The sequence below is a fragment of the Bubalus kerabau genome, chromosome 3, assembly GCF_029407905.1.
Source record: "Bubalus kerabau isolate K-KA32 ecotype Philippines breed swamp buffalo chromosome 3, PCC_UOA_SB_1v2, whole genome shotgun sequence".
NCBI classification, from domain to species: Eukaryota; Metazoa; Chordata; class Mammalia; order Artiodactyla; family Bovidae; genus Bubalus; species Bubalus kerabau.
Window position 1 is genome coordinate 80,139,740 of NC_073626.1, and position 19,863 is coordinate 80,159,602.

The following is a 19,863-nucleotide window of genomic DNA, read 5'->3' on the forward strand; positions in this document are numbered from 1 at the left end:
TAAAACAAAGGGAGAGATTTTCACCATCACCTTCACCCTCTTTCTCCCCTTCTCCTTTAAGGGCCTGACGGTACTCAAGGAAAAACTACAGGGAAATGACCACTCGAGAGACAGCTGGGGCCGGCCCCTAGGCTGCGAGAAGGAGCCGGGCACTCCTTGTGGCGCGGCCTCCGCCGACTTGGCGGCGGCGACGGCGCTCGGGTGTCGGCGGAACCCATGCGCGAGGCCGCTGTTGCAGCTCGGCGCGGGGCCGCAGGGGGGCGGACGCGTGTGCGCTTGCGTGGCGGCCCTTCCGGCCCGGGCAGAGGCAGGAGCAGCTTCTGGAAGTGCAGGAACGTGGCGTGTGGATCCCTTGGCGACTCCAGTCGAGTAACCGTGCGGGATACCTTGTAGGCGGGTTGAAGCCTGGCCCCGGACTCCACCCGCCGCTGGCGCTAGGAGAAGAGCGGGAACCTCCTGGGCTGGGTGTCCTCAGCTTGGCCCTCAGCCAGCGGCGCTGAAAAAGATACGGGGGATAGGGGTTGGTGAGGAGATGCAGGTGAAGTAGGTTTCTTTACAGATCCAGCGCCTTTAAACCCTGCGTACACTTTTTTAAAAATGAAGAAATTAAAGCTTAAGGAACTAGAGAGTCGCCTGCAACAAGTGGATGGATTCGAAAAGCCCAAGCTCCTTCTAGAACAGTATCCTACCAGGCCGCACATTGCAGGTAGGGCGGCTGCTGATCCCGCCCTTGTTTTGCGGGTTAGTCCTGTCTACTCTTCTTATAACGAAAATGACAGTTATTTGGGTACAAGAATGTCTAGAGAAATTTCGCTCTAAGATTTCACGTTGCGTGGGAGAGGACTTCCTTGACACTGCAGCTGAAAACATCCCACACACAGGACACACTGTCGTTTTACCGTTTGGTTTTCTGCATACGCTTAATACTGTTAGACATCTTTTAGTGTTTGTTAATCTCATTACACAGTTAACTCCCTGAAGGCAAAAATGTGCTGGTTTTGTTCACACAAGTCCCAGTGTCTAGAGTTCCTTATACTACTTAGGAGCTCAGTAAATATTTGCTAAAATTAGGATCAATTTCCTAGTGCAACGATTTTGCCAGTGCAAGGATTCCTACGCGCTATACTCTGCCCTATAAATGAATACTAAAGTTGGTAGTAGAAAGACTTGAGTTTTAACAAATTCAGAATAGGTGCAATATTAAAAATGAAGATGCATTTCAGTTTTAACAAATGATCTGAGAATCAGCACTGTTGCTTAAGAAGAAGGATTGGTACTGGAAGTAAAAGAACACAGGAAAAACCATTATATTTAATAAAAATATTACCAAAGTCATTGAGAGAGTCTTTGGAAGATTAAGTTGTTGGGAACACCAGCAGGGAGGAATCCCCTTAACTTCGACATAGTTCTGTTTCTAAGCTGCTAAAGAAAGTCAGGGGAAAAAATGTGTGTGCCCGCACTTCACTCCAACATATTGTCATAATTCCAATAAAAAGTTGCACAAAATTGTGTCTGGGGTAAGACCAGTTTTCCCATTGTAGATAATGATTTCTTTAATGTCTTCTGGCTGTAGTGGAATCGTTGTGTGTTTTTTTTTTTTTTTCCCAGATAACAATCAGTTGTTTCAAACCCAGTGTGTAACACACACAATAGTTGTGCTAGTTCTTTGAGATACTATCTCCAAAGACATTAACACCTGCAGCAGTAATCAACAGCACAGTTGACATCCCTGTAATTGTGTGTTCTGATAAAACCTCTGGATCCTGGGGCATCAGTGATGGCCAGCAACCTTTGGTAGGTTCAGAGATAGGCAGGGAGGTATCAGTGGATATTATTCATGCTTAACCTCCATATATTCCCCACTTTCGTGTATTTAAAAGATCCCTTTCCCATCCTAGCAGCCTCTGTTCTGCTCCTCAATAGTTCTCTTATCAGGTTTCATTAGTAGATATTGTTTCTGTAGATCATAAGTATATGTGTGTGAATATTTGTGTCTAAAGGCTATGTTGTGGATGTAGGTCTTTTCCTTTCCTATTCTAGCTTAATAACACAGAATATTATGACAACTTGAATTTTCTTTTCCAGTTGAGGATTTGTGTAAAGAAAATTTAATTATACGTTATTATTTTTAAACCTGGAACACGAATTTGGGGGAGAGCTTAATAATGCAAGAGGAGAAATTGTTTTACAAAGGGTCATTTGCACAAATTGGATTTTGGTCATCCACTTGCCTATTTACTCTTTAATATATTTTTTGATCTTTCAGCATGTATGCTCTATACAATCCATAATACATATGATGACATTGAAAATAAAGTGGTTGCAGATCTAGGATGTGGTTGTGGAGTGCTTAGCATTGGAACTGCAATGCTAGGAGCAGGGTATGTGATCCACTATATTTCTATTTTAGTATGGGGTAGTTTTAATAAGAGTAAATAAAATCAACTGAATTATATTTATGAGACTCTACAGTACATGATGAGAAGAATCCAATACTGAGTACATTTTGGATGGGCAGAACATCAAAACAAACTTAAAAAAAAAAAACGGTAACAGCAGCAATTAGAAGCCTATATTTTATATGAACCTGAGTTTCCAACCCCTGACAGTTTGGGAAATCATGCTGTTGAAAGGCATCACTCACTGTCACTTGGCCAGTTGGGTTAAAATGGTGCATGGTTTTGGTTTTGGTTTTGTTGTTTTGATTTAGGAGCTATAAGTATTTACTTTGTGTTTTATATTTATAGGTTGTGTGTTGGATTTGACATAGATGAAGATGCATTGGAAATATTTAATAGGAATGTAGAAGAGTTTGAGTTAACAAATGTAGACATGGTTCAATGTGATGTATGCTCATTATCTAACAGAATGGCCAAATCATTTGATACAGTAATTATGAATCCTCCCTTTGGGACCAAAAATAATAAAGGTTAGTAATAAGAATCAGCTGTGCTGGTATCTTTGTAAAAAAGCGTTTTAAAAACCATTTTCTCTTTGGATTGTTTGGTTAAGTGACTTTGTCACTGTTCATTAAATAAACCAGTCTCTTACCTGTATAATTATTATAATTTCAATCTCAGTGTGTTTAATGCATGATTAGAGAATTTTTCAATCTTTGTTTTTATAAATTTGTGCTAAGTGAACAAATTTATTCACTTATGATTTATTCTTCATCTGATTTCTAGAATGATTTACCCAACTCTTTTGAAGATTTCCTATAAAGTGTTTTATACTTTTAAAACCTCTTTTTAGTGCCTCAACATTCAAAGATTTCAGTAACAATGACTTACTGTGGCTATTTATTTTATCTGTTTTGTGGGCAAGGAGGGTAGGGAGTGAGTAACAAGAGGAAAAGATATACATAGTTTTAAAACCCCTCCCTCCACCTGCCCCCACCATTCTATTACTACTTTACCTGTTCTCTTCTGCCCTCTTTGAAAGTTGTTAATTTGGAATATATTAAAATTTTTACTTTAGCCTCATTTAAATGAGACAGTATAATTCTGATTTTATTCCATCAACCTTAAAAGATATTTAGACATCTTAGATATTTGTACCCTGTCTTGTTACAGAAAGAATTTGAAACAGCTATTTTGGAGTTCAAAAAAAAATGTTTCCAAATCCCCAGTATTCCTTTAATCTTCTATTTTGATAACAGTTTTTTCTACTTTTAACAGGGACAGATATGGCATTTCTGAAGACTGCTTTGGAAATGGCAAGAACCGCAGTATATTCTTTACACAAATCCTCAACTAGAGAAGTAAGTTCAAATCATCAAAATATTCTGTGTCATTTATTTTTAAATTCATGACAGTGTTTGAAGGATTTATTATCAGTACTAAATACCAAGGTATCTAATTCTCCTGAAATTTTTAAACATCTGGCACTTAGAAACTGAATTTTCTCCTTAACTAGCATTTATGAGTAGTTTTATTTGTCAAAGATTTGTCCAGGCAGGAATTGTTAACAGGAAAGAGATTATATAATTCAGGAATAGAGAAGTATGGTGTAACTGTGGTTACAATATCTCCTGGTTTGCTTGGGTAAGTTGTGGTTGATGCCTGTAATCCCAGTGTCTCTGTATGGCCTAGTGTACTTAAGAGAGGCAAGGACAGCCTGGTTTTTAAGAACAGACTGGGAAGCTAAACTAAGCTGAGTTCAGAACCCATTTATTCCATTATTTTTTATTGTCAACACATGACACATGAAGGTGCATAAGACATATTCTAGAAAACTGGGGATGGGGTGGCACAGTTTTTTAGTGTTAGTTTAACACCGTGATCAAGAACACAGACTGTAGAGCCAGACTACCCAGGTAGGCTCAAATCTGGGGCTTCACAGCTGTCTTCTCTTGGTCAAGGTTCATTTTGAGTTCATTCGAGTTCACTTTCATCACTTACACTGTACTCACCTATACTCTTGCAGCATAAGGAACTAAGAGTACTTTATACTTTGTAGGGTTGATGTGAGGATTAAATGAGTTAATGTTTACAAAGCACTTAGAATAGTGTATGGCAATTGCTATGTTAGCGGTTATTTTTAAGTGATATATGTATTAAGAGATTTTAAGATTTTGTAGGAAAAATATTTATATAAATACAGTGTACTGGAATTCGGTTGGAAACAAATTATGACTATATGGTAATCTAATAATCTTTAAAATACATAAAATTGCATAGCTAAAAGGGAGAAGGCAATGGCACCCCACTCCAGTACTCTTGCCTGGAAAATCCCATGGACGGAGGAGCCTGGTAGGCTGCAGTCCATGGGGTCGCTGAGGGTCGGACACAACTGAGTGACTTCACTTTCACTTTTCACTTTCCTGCATTGGAGAAGGAAATGGCAACCCACTCCAGTGTTCTTGCCTGGAGAATCCCAGGGACAGGGGAACCTGGTGGGCTGCTGTCTATGGGGTTGCACAGAGTCCGACACAACTGAAGCAATTTAGCAGCAGCACATAGCTAAAAATATATATAGGCATACCTCGTTTTATTGCCCTTTATTGTGGGGCTTCCCCTGATGGCTCAGATGGTAAAGAATCCACCTGCAATGCAGGAGACCTAGGTTCGATCCCTGGGTTGGGAAGATCCCCTGGAGGAGGGCATGGCAACCCACCCCAGTATTCTTGCCTGGAGAATCTCCATGGACAGAGGAGCTTGGTGGGCTACAGTCCCTGGGGTTGCAAAGAGTCAGACAAAACTGAGCCACTAAGCATAGCATAGGATTGCACTGTACAGATAATGCATTTTTGCAGGTTTAAGGTTTGTGACAACCTTGCATCAAGCAAGTCTGTCAGCACCATTTTCCCAACAGCATTTACTCACTTTGTGTCTGTTCATTTTGGTCATTCTTGCAATATTTCAAACTTTTTTATTGTATTTGTTGGGTGTTGGTGCTCTTTGATATTACTGTTATAGTTGTTTTTGGCATTGTTTAGCAATAACTACTACTACTACTAAGTCACTTCAGTCGTGTCCGACTCTGTGCAACCCCACAGATGGCAGCCCACCAGGCTCCGCTGTCCCTGGGATTCTCCAGGCAAGAACACTGGAGTGGGTTGCCATTTCCTTCTCCAATGCATGAAAGTGAAAAGTGAAAAGTGAAGTCGCTCAGTAGTGTCCGACTCTTAGCGACCCCATGGCCTGCAGCCTACCAGGCTCCTCTGTTCATGGGATTTTCCAGGCAAAAGTACTGGAGTGGGGTGCCATTGCCTTCTCTGGTTTAGCAATAAAGTAGTTTTTAATTAAAATATATACTTTTGGGGGACTTCCCTCGTGGTCCAGTGGTTAAGAATCTGTGCTTCCACTTCAGGGGGCATAGTTTGATCCATGGTTAGGTAACTAAGGTCCCACATGCTGTGAGTTCCAGCCCCCAAAAAAGTACTTTTTAAAGACATAATGCTATTGCACACTTAAAAGCCTACAGTATAGTGGGAACAGAAATTTTATATGCATGGGAAACAATCATTCAGATTACTTAGTCTTGTGATATTCACTTTATTATTTTGGTCTCTTACCAAGCCTGTGATATCTCTGAGGTACGCCTGAATACTGCTAAACAATTAGTAGTGATACATGTAGGTAAGCAGCAGAACACAATATAACTTTCAGTTCAGTTCAGTTCAGTTCAGTCGCTCAGTCGTGTCCAACTCTGCGACCCCATGAATCGCAGCACGCCAGGCCTCTCTGTCCATCACCATCTGGAGTTCACTCAAACTCACGTCCATCAAGTTGGTGATGCCATCCAGCCATCTCATCCTCTGTCGTCCCCTTCTCCTCCTGCCCCCAATCCCTCCCAGCATCAGAGTCTTTTCCAATGAGTCAGCTCTTTGCATGAGGTGGCCAAAGTACTGGAGTTTCAGCTTTAGCATTATTCCTTCCAAAGAACACCCAGGGCTGATCTCCTTTTGAATGGACTGGTTGGATCTCCTTGCAGTCCAAGGGACTCTCAAGAGTCTTCTCCAACACCACAGTTCAAAAGCATCAATTCTTCGGTGCTCAGCTTTCTTCACAGTCCAACTCTCATCCATACATGACCACTGGAAAAACTTTACTGGTAAATAAATCCCCATTCAGTAAGTGAGACCAAACAGCAGTAATTATTGATATCTAAAAAGCCTGTATTGAGGAGGTCCCCAAGACCATCCTCAGGTTTGATGATTCACAGGGAAATCTAACAGGACTGAGCATATAGTCATACTCATGATTGTGATTTATTACAGCTAAAAGTTACAGAGCAAAATCAGCAAAAAGGGGTGGCTCAGATGGTAAAGCATCTGTCTACAATGTGGGAGACACAGGTTCGATCCCTGGGTCGGGAAGATCCCTTGGAGAAGGAAATGGCAACCCACTCCAGTACTATTGCCTGGAAAATCCCATGGACGGCAGAGCCTGGTAGGCTACAGTCCATGGGGTTGCAAAGAGTCAGACATGACTGAGCAACTCGGTTGGTTGGTATAGGTCACAGTCCAGGAGAAACTAGGTGCAAGCTTCCAGAGTTCTCTCGCAGTGGAGTCATATGGGATGCACTTAATTTTTCCGGCAAAGAATTTTTGTGACAAGGCACGTGAAATGTTGTTAACCAGGGAAAGGTCACTGGAGACCTGGTGCCAAGGGTTTTTACTGGGGACTGATCACATATGCTCCCCCTTGCCTGGCACATACCCAAATCCGACTCCCAGAAGCAAAACAGGTATTCAGCACAAAGAGTTTAAGTACAGTAAGCCGCTGTTATTATGGAATGGGCAGTGAAAACTCTGTCAAAAATCTAAGTTCCCATACTCCAACCAAAGGCGACTAATATGTAGACCTTCCAAGGATAAGCAGTCAGGCCTGCTGTGGATTCTTCTGCACAGCCTGGCATAGGTCTTATATTACTCATACATAGTTCATGAAACCAAGTAAAATATGCCAATAAAGTGTGCAACTAAGCAGCAAAGTCTAATAACTTGAATAAATTCCTAGTCACATTACCAGGGAATGTGTCTTCATTGTTTGGTATTGCCATGTTCCACCACCAGGAGGCAGCAGTATCAGCATTGTCTTGGCTGGCTTAATAGAATTTTAAGCAAGTATCTCTGGGAGTTGGTGGACAGGGAACCCTGGCGTAAAGCAGTCCATCAGGTCGAGAAGAGTTGGACATGACTGAGTAAACTGAACTGAGGCAAATATTTACTTAAATACAGTTTTATATTTTGGCAATGCATAAGTATTTCCATTAGCAGAGTAACTAAATAGTTTGAGAAATTAATCTGGTGTGTGTTGTGCATATTGTGAAGGAGGTGTGATGATGAACTTCTAGTATTAAACAGTCCTTAGATTATGCTGTAGATATATCTGCTATAAGCCTTGTGATAATTTTGCTTAAGTATTCATTGTAACTAGTATTGAAGCTTATTTCAGACAGACCCCTTAACTATAGACCCTTGTCTCTTTTAAGTACTTGGCCCTCTATTCATAATATAGGTGCATTTGATACAACTTTTTGATAGAAAATTTGATAGAAAGCCACGTCCTGGCAGATTTATACAATTTACTGAAAACTTCTACTGGAACCCAAGTATTTGTTCTTTGCAGGCTCAGACAGAACCTTATGTATCATCACAGTGACTCCAAAAAGTTAGATGACTCTAAAAGTTGTTGCCTTACCTTCTTTCATTAGGCATTATGAGAACTTAAGTTCTTGGCTCATAGTTAAATATGTGAACCTCAAATTTAGGGAAATTTAAATAGCTAAAACCAGCATTTAGTACGTGTTTTGTGTGCCACCACAGTTCAAAGCACTTTTCAGTCTACAACAATCTGATGAGATACCATTACTATCTTCATTTAACAGATGAGGGACCTGAGGCACAGAAAGCATAATTTTCTCAGGGTTACACAGCTAACAGAGCTTTAGTTCAAATGCAGGGTGTCTGATTCCAGCAACTGTCCTTAACCTCTATACCATACTGCCACTGCATTGCCCATGGACACAGATCTCTGCTGGTTTCTGGGAGAGCTGTGTATTTATCTTGAATATTTCTATGCACATCAAAGTCCATCAAAGGACTTCTGAAGTAACAGCTTTATTACTTGAATTAAATAGTTTAGTTAAGATTATTAAATGGCTTGGCTTCTTACTAAAATATTATCCATACAGTTGAAAAAAAATTTTAAGGTCTAAATTCTAATGAAATTTTAAAAGCTTGAAAACTTACAATTAAGTAAGAAGCAATTTTTTGAAAACTGTTTTAAGACCAACTCACATTAACATGTTTATGTTCAGCATATTCAAAAGAAAGCTGCAGAGTGGAAGGTCAAGATAGATATTATTGCAGGTAAGACAATTTTTAAGTTTCTCACAAAACAAATCTCAACCATAATTATCTATGTTTGGTAATGGGTTGCAAATGGAGTAAAGGGAGGGTATCAGTGTTTGCTCAAGATTATCCCAATTTATGCATTTTACTGAGAACTTGTAAGTGATCTAAGAGCTTGGGCTTAAGAGTTTGTCAGGTCTTCGTTTGAAGTTCATTCCTGAAACATACCACCAGACTATGCTTGAATTACTTTTCTATTTCAATTTTCTAATTGTTCCTGGAGTCAAATAACATGAAGCTTTTTCTTTTAGTGGGGAACAGAATATAATCATCCACACTATGTAAATCATGTTTGATACATTTTTATTAGTAAATTGCATAATAATATTCACAGACATCAAAATGGGAAAAGCATATAACTAGAAGCTGACTATAACCCAAATAATTCTGAAAAGTCTGAAATACGAGTATACAATAAGGGGGATTTTTTTTTTTTTTTTGGATTGGATTTAACAACATAACTAGAACTGTCACCTTCTGTATTCCTATTCAGTACTGCCATTCCTTACTTAGTTTAAGATATAATATGCAACATGGAGACCTTAGAACAGTTCCAATAGTAGTATACCAAGCCAGAGCCTTGCTACTCCAAGTGTGGTTGTCAAGTATGGACCATCGGCCTTGACATCCCTTGGGAGCTTGTCAGACTTGCAGGATTCAGGCTCCACCTAGACATACTGAATTACAATCTGCATTTGAACAGGATTTGATTTGAAGGTGATTTGTTTGCACATTAAAATTTGAGAGCTGTGATTTAGACAGAGTGCTTAGTAGGAAGATAATTAGCTACTTACTACCGTTACTAAAATCCAAACCTGAAAGATAATCATGATTATTACGAAATTGGTAGCTATAGATTATTTAGGAAATTACAAATAGGAAAGTACTACCATATTTAAGTCAAGGGTGGTAAATGTGTGGAAGTACAGTTTTCATCCTTAGGCGGCTTTTGTTTTATAGAGCTGCGATACGACCTGCCAGCATCATACAAGTTTCATAAAAAAAAATCAGTAAGTCTCTTGATTCTGGTTTATCCACATTCAGTACTGAAACACTTCACAATAAGTAATTATTTCTAATGTTATCAAGTTGCTTGAGTAAATACAGAAAGCCAGCATAGAAGATAAATATTTAACTAAAACAGAATGGGCCTATAATCACAACAGCCAATATGCTGGTAAATTAAAAAAAAAAAAAAAAAAAAACTTAGTTTATTTTTATGCAGTATACATTTTATTACTTTGTATTAATACATTCTCATATTACAAAGGCAACTTAATGGAAGAATGTTTCTTTTGATAGTTGAATAATCCAAAAGAACACAAACAGAACTGCACGTTAAAAAACATATTTCAATAACAAAAGACAAGTTCAACAACAACAACAACAAAAAAATCTTCTTTCTTACAGGTAGACATCGAAGTGGATCTAATTCGGTTTTCTTTTTAACAGCCTCCAAAGACAAAAGCAGCTTAAAATCTAATTTAAATGAATAAAAAATTTGTTTATCAAACTACTGGTCTCCAGCACCATTTTCTGTTTTCTGTTGTTTTGATGCAGGTTCTTCTTTGTCTGTTTCTTCTCTTGCTCTTTTTACTGCTCCTATACAATAAAAATTTTCATTAAGGGCACTGAAAACATTACTCTTGAGCATAATTATCAAAAATAATTTTGTTTAAAAAGATTAGCAATAACTTCCCTACACTAATGAGGAAAGACTTTTCCTTTAGTACAGACCTGCTCTCTAAATTTAGCTTCCAAGTATTTTTGTTTTCCACATATAACAACATCATAACCAGGGTCAATCACAATCTGAGAATATCACTTAAACAAAACCACACTGCTGTTCTCGCCCAAATAATTTTTCATCAAAGTACCAAAGGACTTAGAAAAACTTACGAGATGCACCATTTTCATCACGTTCATCATCACTATCAAATTTCGTTTTCTTGCCCTGAAACTGTACTTTTCCTTTAGCAGACCCAGCCTGGGCAGCTTTATTTCCCTTTCCTTTTCCTTTAAATCTGCGACCTGTAGAGACATAATTAAGAAATCATCAATCTTTTAAATCTCTTGTCAATGTCTTTTAACACCATTTATAAATTTTTAACCAAGTAAATGAGTTAAATTGTAAAAGAAAATCAGAACTAATGACCTTTTGACTTCCATTTGTTTAGAGATTCTTGTTGATCTTCTATTATTTTTTTCAGTGCTTCTTTTTCCACATCTCCTTCTAGTACTTCCCAGGTGACTTCTTTGTTCCTTAGTTGTAGGTTACCATTATTGGCCTCTTTTGCTTTATCCAGTGCTTCCTTAGCTTTTTCTTTAAATAGAATTATTCCCTACACCAAAGACAGAAAACAAAAGCCAGGGAATTCTACTGAACATCGGACATCAGGAAGGAAGTTATTAAAAAACTTGCCGTCAGTAATTTCCAATAGTTATTCACAGCACAGTCTCAAAAATATCAATCAGACATGTCCAGTTACAACAGTAATAAAACAATTGCTTTCTTCTTTAGTGTCATCTTAAGATAAAAGTTTCTACGTGTTTTTTAATTGATTGGTAAAAAGCATATGAATATTTCCAAACCTCTTTGGCACCTCTGACAAAGTGTATCCATTTTATTTCACCATGATTTGAGAAAAGGGTGTGCAAATCTTCTCTACACGTCTGATCATCTAAGTCTCCTGAAAATTTCAGCAAGCAGCCAATCTTTTCTTCCAGAGATTTCTGTAAAAATATACAAGGCAATATAAAGTTTCTTAAAAACAAGCTGGAATCAAGATTGCAGGGAGAAATATCAATAACCTCAGATATGCAGATGACACCACCCTTATGGCAGAAAGTGAAGAGGAACTCAAAAGCTTCTTGATGAAAGTGAAAGTGGAGAGTGAAAAAGTTGGCTTAAAGCTCAACATTCAGAACGTGAAGATCATGGCATCCGGTCCCATCACTTCATGGGAAATAGATGGGGAAACAGTGGAAACTGTGTCAGACTTTATTTTGGGGGGCTCCAAAATCACTGCAGATGGTGACTGCAGCCATGAAATTAAACAATGCTTACTCCTTGGAAGGAAAGTTATGACCAACCTAGATAGCATATTGAAAAGCAAAGACATTACTTTGCCAAAAACGTCCATCTAGTCAAGGCTATGGTTTTTCCAGCGGTCATGTATGGATGTGAGAGTTGGACTGTGAAGAAAGCTGAGTACCGAAGAATTGATGCTTTTGAACTGTGGTGTTGGAGTAGACTCTTGAGAGTCCCTTGGACTGCAAGGAGATCCAACAGTCCATCCTAAAGGAGATCAGTCCTGGGTGTTAACTGGAAGGACTGATGCTGAGGCTGAAACTCCAGTAGTTTGGCCACATCATGCAAAGAGTTGATTCACTGGAAAAGACCCTCATATTGGGAGGGATTGGGGGCAGGAGGAGAAGGGGACGACAGAGGATGAGATGGCTGGATGGCATCACCAACTTGATGGATGTGAGTCTGAGTTAACTCCAGGAGTTGGTGATGGACAGGGAGGCCTGGCATGCTGTGATTCATGGGGTCGCAAAGAGTTGGACACGACTGAGCGACTGAACTGAACTGAAAAGCAACCACAAACCAGAAATTGCATGTACCACTCTCTACATATATAAGGAATAACTAGAAGCTAAAATGCTGTTTTGAAGTAGTTTAAGTAGTTGGTGTGTTTTCTTTTATCATCCTTTGTTCTACATGGCTTCTGATTTTAACTTATTTTAACTTCTCTAGCAAGTAATCACTAGTTATTATATAAATCTTATTGCTCTGGATAAGTAGTAATATTAGGCAATATTTGGCTAGTACTTCAGTGCATTGGCAACTGCAGACTTGCTTACATATTTTCTTTAAAAAGTCTCCAGAGCTTTTTATTCTAACTTTGAATTACAGATTTCTTAAGAGACTAGTAATATATACTTACCATTTCAGCATTTTCTGCTAGCTTTTGTTTTTCTTCTTGCTCTCTACAAATAAAAATATCATTAGACCATTTCCATCTACTTTATGCATAAGAAAATTAAACCCTGATAAAATTAACCTTAATCATGATTACTAATCATGTTACTACTTAGTAACAAAAGCCAGTCCTTGGGTTTTCTGACTGTCTGATGCTAGAGTGCAACAGAATGTGGCCCTAGGTTTATTAAGGCAGCTTAGGACCTCAATATTTCATTAGCAGAAGAAAGGTCTATTGCCACTCATATTTCAGAGCTCATCATCAGCTTCATATCCCAGAACCAATAACCTTTGTCAAAGCTTTAAGGAACTAAAATGTGATTAGCTCAACATACTTACTGTTTAGCTCGTAATTTAGCTTCCATTTTATTTTGCTTTCTTTCTTCATTTTTTTTGGTGAAATAATCTTCCCTAAGGACAAAAAATGTAAAGGCTAAGTTCATGAGAACTTTCAAAGACTGATAGTTAAAGTGAATAAGATATCCCATAAGAATAAATGTTACATTTTCTACCAACACAATTACCTATAAATTCAAAATTCACTAAGGAAGTTACTCTTATTTTTAAAATAATAGTGTGACTAACAAATAATTCACATGCCATAAAATTCACCCTTTTAAAGTACATAATTCAATGACTTTCAGTATAACACTGAGAGCATGATTTATCACTATGCATCTCTAGGTCCGTCAGGTTTATTCTAAGTACTTAGTATTTAGAAGACTGTACAATGCAGAAGTCGGAGATTACGGGCCTGCAATTCACTTTATCATGAAAATGTCCAGTCTGTGCTAGTTCTTAGATACAAAGAGAGATACACAAGAATGTGATTCAAATCTCTATTTATTAATCCTCTGTACTGTATGAAAACACAGGCATATAGACTATGAGAAATACAAATAGATAATAATTGTACAGTGATCTATTCTCTAACCACACTAAAAGCTCAGATTTTACCATCAAGCCTAATTATAAGTTTCACATACAAAACAAGTACTGAAACTTAACCTTGTTTATTCACTGCTAGCAGTGAAAAGCTCCTAATAAACCCTTCCTTACAGTCAAAGGACTTATAGTACCACTGAAAGAACTTCAAGTATTTCTCAAAGAATGCCTAAGGATACTAAAAATACTGGTCTGTCTTATCCCAGTGTTTCAATTCTAGATAACTAAGTGCCCTCCCCTCAAAAAAGTCAGCAAACAGACTTACTTGAAAAGTATTAACAGGTCTGTGTCTTTGTACTTCTGGCCAGGGGTCTCAACAAACTTTTTAGCTGATTCAATACTATCAAATACAGCAAATATTGAACCCTTTGAAAAAAGGAAGAAAACATTTTTTAAAGTTACATCCCAGTTAATTTTCAACCAGAAAAAGTAACAACATACAAGCATACCTTAAATGCTTTGTGCAACGTTCTTCTCATCTGAATATTTAGTACTTGACCTTTATCTTCTAGCCATTCTTTTATGTCATCAAGAGCTGCATCTGTTGGGAAGCCTTTCTAGAAAAGAAGAAACACACAAATGGCAGCTCAAGGAAACAATGTCTCAGAAATTCTGATTTACTGTGTCTTGAAATGAAGCCAGGATATACATATTATTTTTCTGTCTCTTAAATGTTTAATAGCTCTAGTTAAAAGCTGTTATTGACCAGTGCAATAGACGTGACCGGTTTATCTGGGATCCACTTCAAAATAATCTAGGTAGGGCAAAGATAAAGCAATATTAATCACGTTAGTAACTGTTGAAGTTGGATAACGGTACATTATATATTCAATCTACTTTTGTATGTCTTAATTTTTGCAGTTTAAAAAAATCTACTAAAAATTAATGTTAAAATAGCTATCAAGTTTAACTGTTGATAAATAACAGCTGATATGCACTGGGTGCTTACAGTATGTCAAAGATTTTGTCCAATGTTATATGGGGTGTTTTTTTTTTCCCATTTAATTCTAACAACAGTTCTTTAAGGTAAAAAATATTATCCCCATGTAGGAAGATAAGGCTTAGAAAGGTTAAGAACATTGCCCAGGAATATACAGCAAGTGGTGAAGCTATGATTCCTGAGTCCTTATTCTTATCCAATAAGAATCTATGTTATTTCTAAATAACTTTTAAGACACAATTAAAGGCCCACTTACAATATAAACAGATCTGTTTTTTACATCATTTTTATACTCATCAGTCACTTCAGGGAGGGGTTTGCTTGGAGATCTTCTAATTTTAGTTTTATCTTCACTTATTTCCATGAGTTCTGCCTTTGATTTGCTCAGGGCCTCTACTATTACATTAAAGTCTGTCGTTAAACGGTTTAACCTGAACGAATACATATAAAAGCACTGTAAGATTTAGGAAAAGCCCTTGCTGTTAACAGAAAATCTAATAACTTAAAAATGTTTTTACCTATTAAACTTTATCATTATCTCCAAAGGTACCCAGCCTTCATCCAGTTTGATCTGTTCCTTTAAAAATTTGTCCCGTGGCAAATTGAAGTCTCCAAAATAATACTGCAAGATAATTACAATATACTGCAGAGTACTGTAGAATATCGACTCTAATCGTGGAGTTTTAAAAATTACCATTACATCACCAAGTTCTAGTCTTTAAAAGTAGCAATATGTGTCAAAAGTTAACTGGCAATAAACATTTTCCCTTAAATACACTTTAATAAAATACTTATAATACAAATTAAAACTAAATATGACTATTGAAACAATGTAATTAGCAGATATAATAGAAAGCCTTAAAACAAATTTAAGGATTTAATAGATGAAAAGCTTCATTTCAGTGTGGAAAGAAGAGATTGTTATAAAAAATGGAATAAACTTGTTAATCACTCTAATTTTAATTTTTTTTAAATTAGAAAAATCTAAAAGTTTATTAAATTTCCAGTGTTATTTTAAATTCCCTGTTACAACTTTACTAATTTCTTTACAATTGTGAAGAAAAATTACAAATTATTCTGTGTTCAATATTTAGAGGACACAAAAAGTTTATCAAAACTTATAATTGAAAGCAATGAAAAACATTTTCACCTAACAAGTTTGCCAAAAATTCTAAAAATAAGAATACCTAGTATTGGCTTGAACACAGAAAAATGGTCATGCAGGTAGAGATATTAACCAGATATTAATTTGATATTAAATATCAAGTTATTAAGAAAAATCGTGCATACCCTTGAGGCAGAAATCAGTAAACATGTTTAATAGTATTTATTTATAAGGATACTCATCACAGAACTATTACAGTTAAAAAATTGGAAATGTCCTACATATCAAATAGTAAATGGTATAAATTATTGATGATATGAAACTACCCCAAAATGCATCCTATTTTTGGTGGGAGGGAAAGGGAAAAAAAATTATGTTATCGTGAGTACTGACCAATGTGTCAAAGGGTCATCAGTCTTTTAACCTTGACTACCTCAACAGCATGAGATTTGAGAAGGGGTAGGTTGCTGGAAGGGACATTATTGACCTTTTCCACATACATTTTTGTATTATTCCAAATACTGAACATAGAATAATTTATAATTTTTCTTCACAATTATAAAAAAATTAGTAAAAAAAAGTTGTAACAGGAAATTTAAAATAACAGAGAAGTGCAACTTTTTACAATACCTAAATTAAAAAAAAGTTTAAGAGAACTTTGAGAACAGACACTTAAAGTTATGATGACTGAGAAGACCTAATTGAGCAGAAAAACTATCAGGACCTTCAAGAATACAGTGCTTTTTAACAGGGAAGGTATTTCACAAAGAATTTTTAAATTATCCTTCTATGTGCCATGCATTATTCCAAAATGTTTAACATTTTATGAACTACTGTAAACCTCAGAACCATCTTATGAAGGTACTAATTCTATCCTCATTTTATAGACCAGGAAACAAAAGCAGTAAAGAAGTAAAGTTATGCTGGTCTATAGTGTTACCTTTTGAAATGTCTTTGTCCTTGGGTTTTAGAAACTGGCTCCACCAATATAACTGTACACTACTGTACATTTACCTTAACACCAAGAATCAAAAACAAACCAAAATGTTCGATAGGTCAGTATATCAAAATTAAATGCTCTTTGTTTTAAGGTCCTAAATCTCCTCTCAAAGAATCTGTTTTCACATTGTAATACCACAAGAATCATACCTCAATTTGATGACAGATTTTGGCCTCCAGAGCAGCCATTTTTTCATTATCACCATTTTCAGCCATTCTGACTATCTGCAAAAATTTACAAATTGGCATAAAAGTTATTTACCTTTTACATAGAACTCAAGACATTTAAAAGAATGTTTTAATTATCAATATCCCGCTATTTTCCTAAATAAAAACCAATTTCACAGGTTCAATTTCTCTACTCAATTTTCTAATTTCAACAAAAGAAAAATTTTAAAATAAGTGACGAAAAACTATCAACGACCCTCACTTCTTTCAGCCATTGTTCTATCCTCTATAACAAAGTGAGTGGGTCATCTTCATTTAGCTGATCCAGAAAGCTGAGGGAAAAAACTCCATGCATTTAAGCATATCAGTTGTCAATATCATGGATCTCAGTCTTGTTTGGTGTGAGCTGAATTTCTTAAAATCAGCCACAGTTGATTTACCAAAAACAAGATTATGTTATAAAAACTTTTGGGTGAAACAAAATTTTAAAAATGTTACACAGCATTAAATAAATGTTAATATTAAGGAATATATGAAAATGATCATTTGAGAACCTGAGAACACTAAAACAACATTAAACTGGAGTATGCCTACTATTTGGGCTTCTCAGGCAGCACTAGTGGTAAAGAACCCGCCAACCAATGCAGAAGACAGAGATGGGTTCCATCCCTGGGTGGGGAAGAAACCCTGGAGGGCATGGCAACCCACTGCAGTATTCTTGCCTAGAGAATCCCGTGGACAGAGCAGCTTTCTGGGCTTCTGTCCATAGGGTCGCAGAGTCGGACATGACTGAAGCTGACTGAGCATGCTCATACACATGCCTACTAACACTGGTTAACCTAACAGCCACATTCCCGTTTCACATCCCTCACAATAACATTGCAAGAAAATCATAAGTCTGTGAAGTTGGTTTGCTAGGACTAACCGTCTCCTGACTTCAAATTATTTGCTTCTAGTACTCCATTAAGCCATCAAAACACACTGTATAAAAGTATATTTATAAGAATTCATCAAGGCTATCTGCCATTAGTTAACTCTAGTGATACACTTCTTGGAGGCAACCCTTTATAACTTGTAATTACTATGCAATAACATGGATGCACACTGGAAGCTCTCCTATGGTGCAACACCTTACTGACAAAATTTGGTCAATCTTACCCAATGGTTTTTCCACCACAATTCCTAAGTTATTACCGTGATCTGTTGTTGTTTAGTCGCTTAGTCGTGTCCGACTCTTTTGCGATCCCATGGACTGCAGCCTACCAGGCTCCTCTGTCCACGGAAATTCCCAGGCAAGAATACTGGAGTGGGTTGCTATTTCCTTGTCCAGGGGATCTTCCAGACTCAGGGATCGAACCATCGTCTCCTGCACTGGCAGGCGAGTTCTTTACCACTGAGACACCAGGGAAGCCCTACTGTACTCCAGAGCCTTCTATAAAGAAAAGGGTGAAATAAAAGAACTATTTAGTCCCTGTAACACTTCTTTGGGCTACTCAAAACTGGAACTTCGTTTCATGAGATACACTCTTAGAATGTACAACTGAAATATTACCCACGTTTTTCAGTTTCGTTCAGAAGCCCTAATGTGAGTGAATAATGACCGTTAAAACCCAAGAAAGTGACGCCAGGAGAGCATCTGCGGCCCCGATTCCCTGACCCCAGTCTGTCTCGTATGATCCAAGAAACCCTTCTGCGTTTAACCCACATCAACCTCCCCAGAATCTTATACAGCCCAACCAAACATTCGCTTTCGGCGACACTGCAAAACGGTGAAGATACGAAACCTTAAAGACGCAGTGGGGATGCAGGCAGCCTGCGTCCAAATAATCCGCCACAGTCCATCCCAAAGCAACCAACTGGTCGCCTGGGCCCCAGCCACGTGCGAGGATATCCTCGCTCCCGCGAAGAACGCAGGATCGGCTCCCCACCTCGCAGCGGCCCGCGCCCCTTAGCCCCCAGCGCAGCTTGCCACGACCGGCTGCGGCCCACGCGGCGCTCGCCCGGAACGCGAGGAAGGCGAGGAGCGGACGCACCCAGCGTGAGGCAGCAATGAAAGGGACGCGCCGTCGCGCAACACGCAAAACAGACCCTTTTGTACTTTCTTCTCTTTAGCCACCTAGAGTTGCTCACCTTTCAGTTCCTAGCCCCACAGAAACGCGCCACAGGATCACCAGCAGCGTCTGCACTCCTCTGAGACGCCGGCTTGCCCACGGCGCGTAAAGAAGATGGGGGCCGTCCCGGCAGCCCTTGCGGTCAAAGTGGGCGCGGCTTCCGGCGCACCCGAGCCGGCTCCGCCCTGTGAGCATGCGCCTCGGCTGCAAGCGCCCAAGGTCTGAGAAGTCCTGCGCCTTGTTTCTGTGAGATTGTGTTACAATGTTCAGTAGCACTTTGCAAGTGTTAGGGTAAATATTTATTTTTAAGTATTTCTAGACAGCATTTGTATTTCCAGCCCTTCTAGGGCTCTCCATTCACATGAAGTGGTTGACTTTTTTCTGTACTTTAAAAAAAAATTGTTTTGATTGTCCGTAATAGTTAACCCTTTTTTTTAAAAATGACAAGTAAAACATTTCACTTTTTAAGTGAAAAATTCATGGAATCTTAAAGTTGAGAAAAAAAAATACAGTAGAGAGTTAGGAGCTGGAACTCTTGAAATCAGACTGCCTGTGGTCAAATAGTAGCTCTCCAGTTGTGACTTTGGGAAAGTTACTCAACCTCTCTATCCTTCATATATAAAATGGGGCCAGTGATAACTATCTTACACTTTATATAGCTGTCGTGAGTATAAAACATGGTACAACATATACCTTCTGTCGGGAACTGTGCCTGGCATATAATAATAGGAGCAGCATATATTGATCTGA

At 38.0% G+C, this 19,863-nt stretch overlaps 2 protein-coding genes across 5 annotated transcripts; one reads left to right on the plus strand and one right to left on the minus strand.

The window, feature by feature from the left end:
• Positions 1–410: 410 nt before the first annotated feature.
• On the plus strand, positions 411–10,065 carry METTL5 (methyltransferase 5, N6-adenosine). 3 transcript variants are annotated; one of them, XM_055572300.1, is made up of 6 exons: positions 619–741; positions 1,609–1,794; positions 2,267–2,381; positions 2,748–2,929; positions 3,678–3,760; positions 8,767–10,065. In XM_055572300.1, the coding sequence occupies exons 3-6, from the start codon at positions 2,272–2,274 to the stop codon at positions 8,878–8,880; spliced, it is 489 nt and encodes a 162-aa protein (XP_055428275.1). In that variant the 5' UTR covers positions 619–741; positions 1,609–1,794; positions 2,267–2,271; the 3' UTR covers positions 8,881–10,065. The 3 variants fall into 3 exon arrangements, with proteins under 3 accessions (XP_055428274.1, XP_055428276.1, XP_055428275.1); XM_055572299.1 differs by lacking the exon at positions 1,609–1,794 and having other exon boundaries at positions 411–706; XM_055572301.1 differs by lacking the exon at positions 1,609–1,794 and having other exon boundaries at positions 617–741.
• SSB (small RNA binding exonuclease protection factor La) lies at positions 9,147–19,289 on the minus strand. Of its 2 annotated transcripts, XM_055572298.1 has the most exons (13): positions 19,133–19,238; positions 18,197–18,434; positions 16,985–17,059; positions 15,249–15,352; positions 14,987–15,161; positions 14,240–14,347; positions 14,056–14,156; positions 13,185–13,256; positions 12,811–12,853; positions 11,453–11,593; positions 11,016–11,202; positions 10,760–10,891; positions 9,147–10,462 (listed from the first exon to the last, which is right to left on the minus strand). In XM_055572298.1, the coding sequence occupies exons 3-13, from the start codon at positions 17,048–17,050 to the stop codon at positions 10,374–10,376; spliced, it is 1,218 nt and encodes a 405-aa protein (XP_055428273.1). In that variant the 5' UTR covers positions 17,051–17,059; positions 18,197–18,434; positions 19,133–19,238; the 3' UTR covers positions 9,147–10,373. The 2 variants fall into 2 exon arrangements, with proteins under 2 accessions (XP_055428273.1, XP_055428271.1); XM_055572296.1 differs by lacking the exon at positions 18,197–18,434 and having other exon boundaries at positions 19,133–19,289.
• Positions 19,290–19,863: the final 574 nt, after the last annotated feature.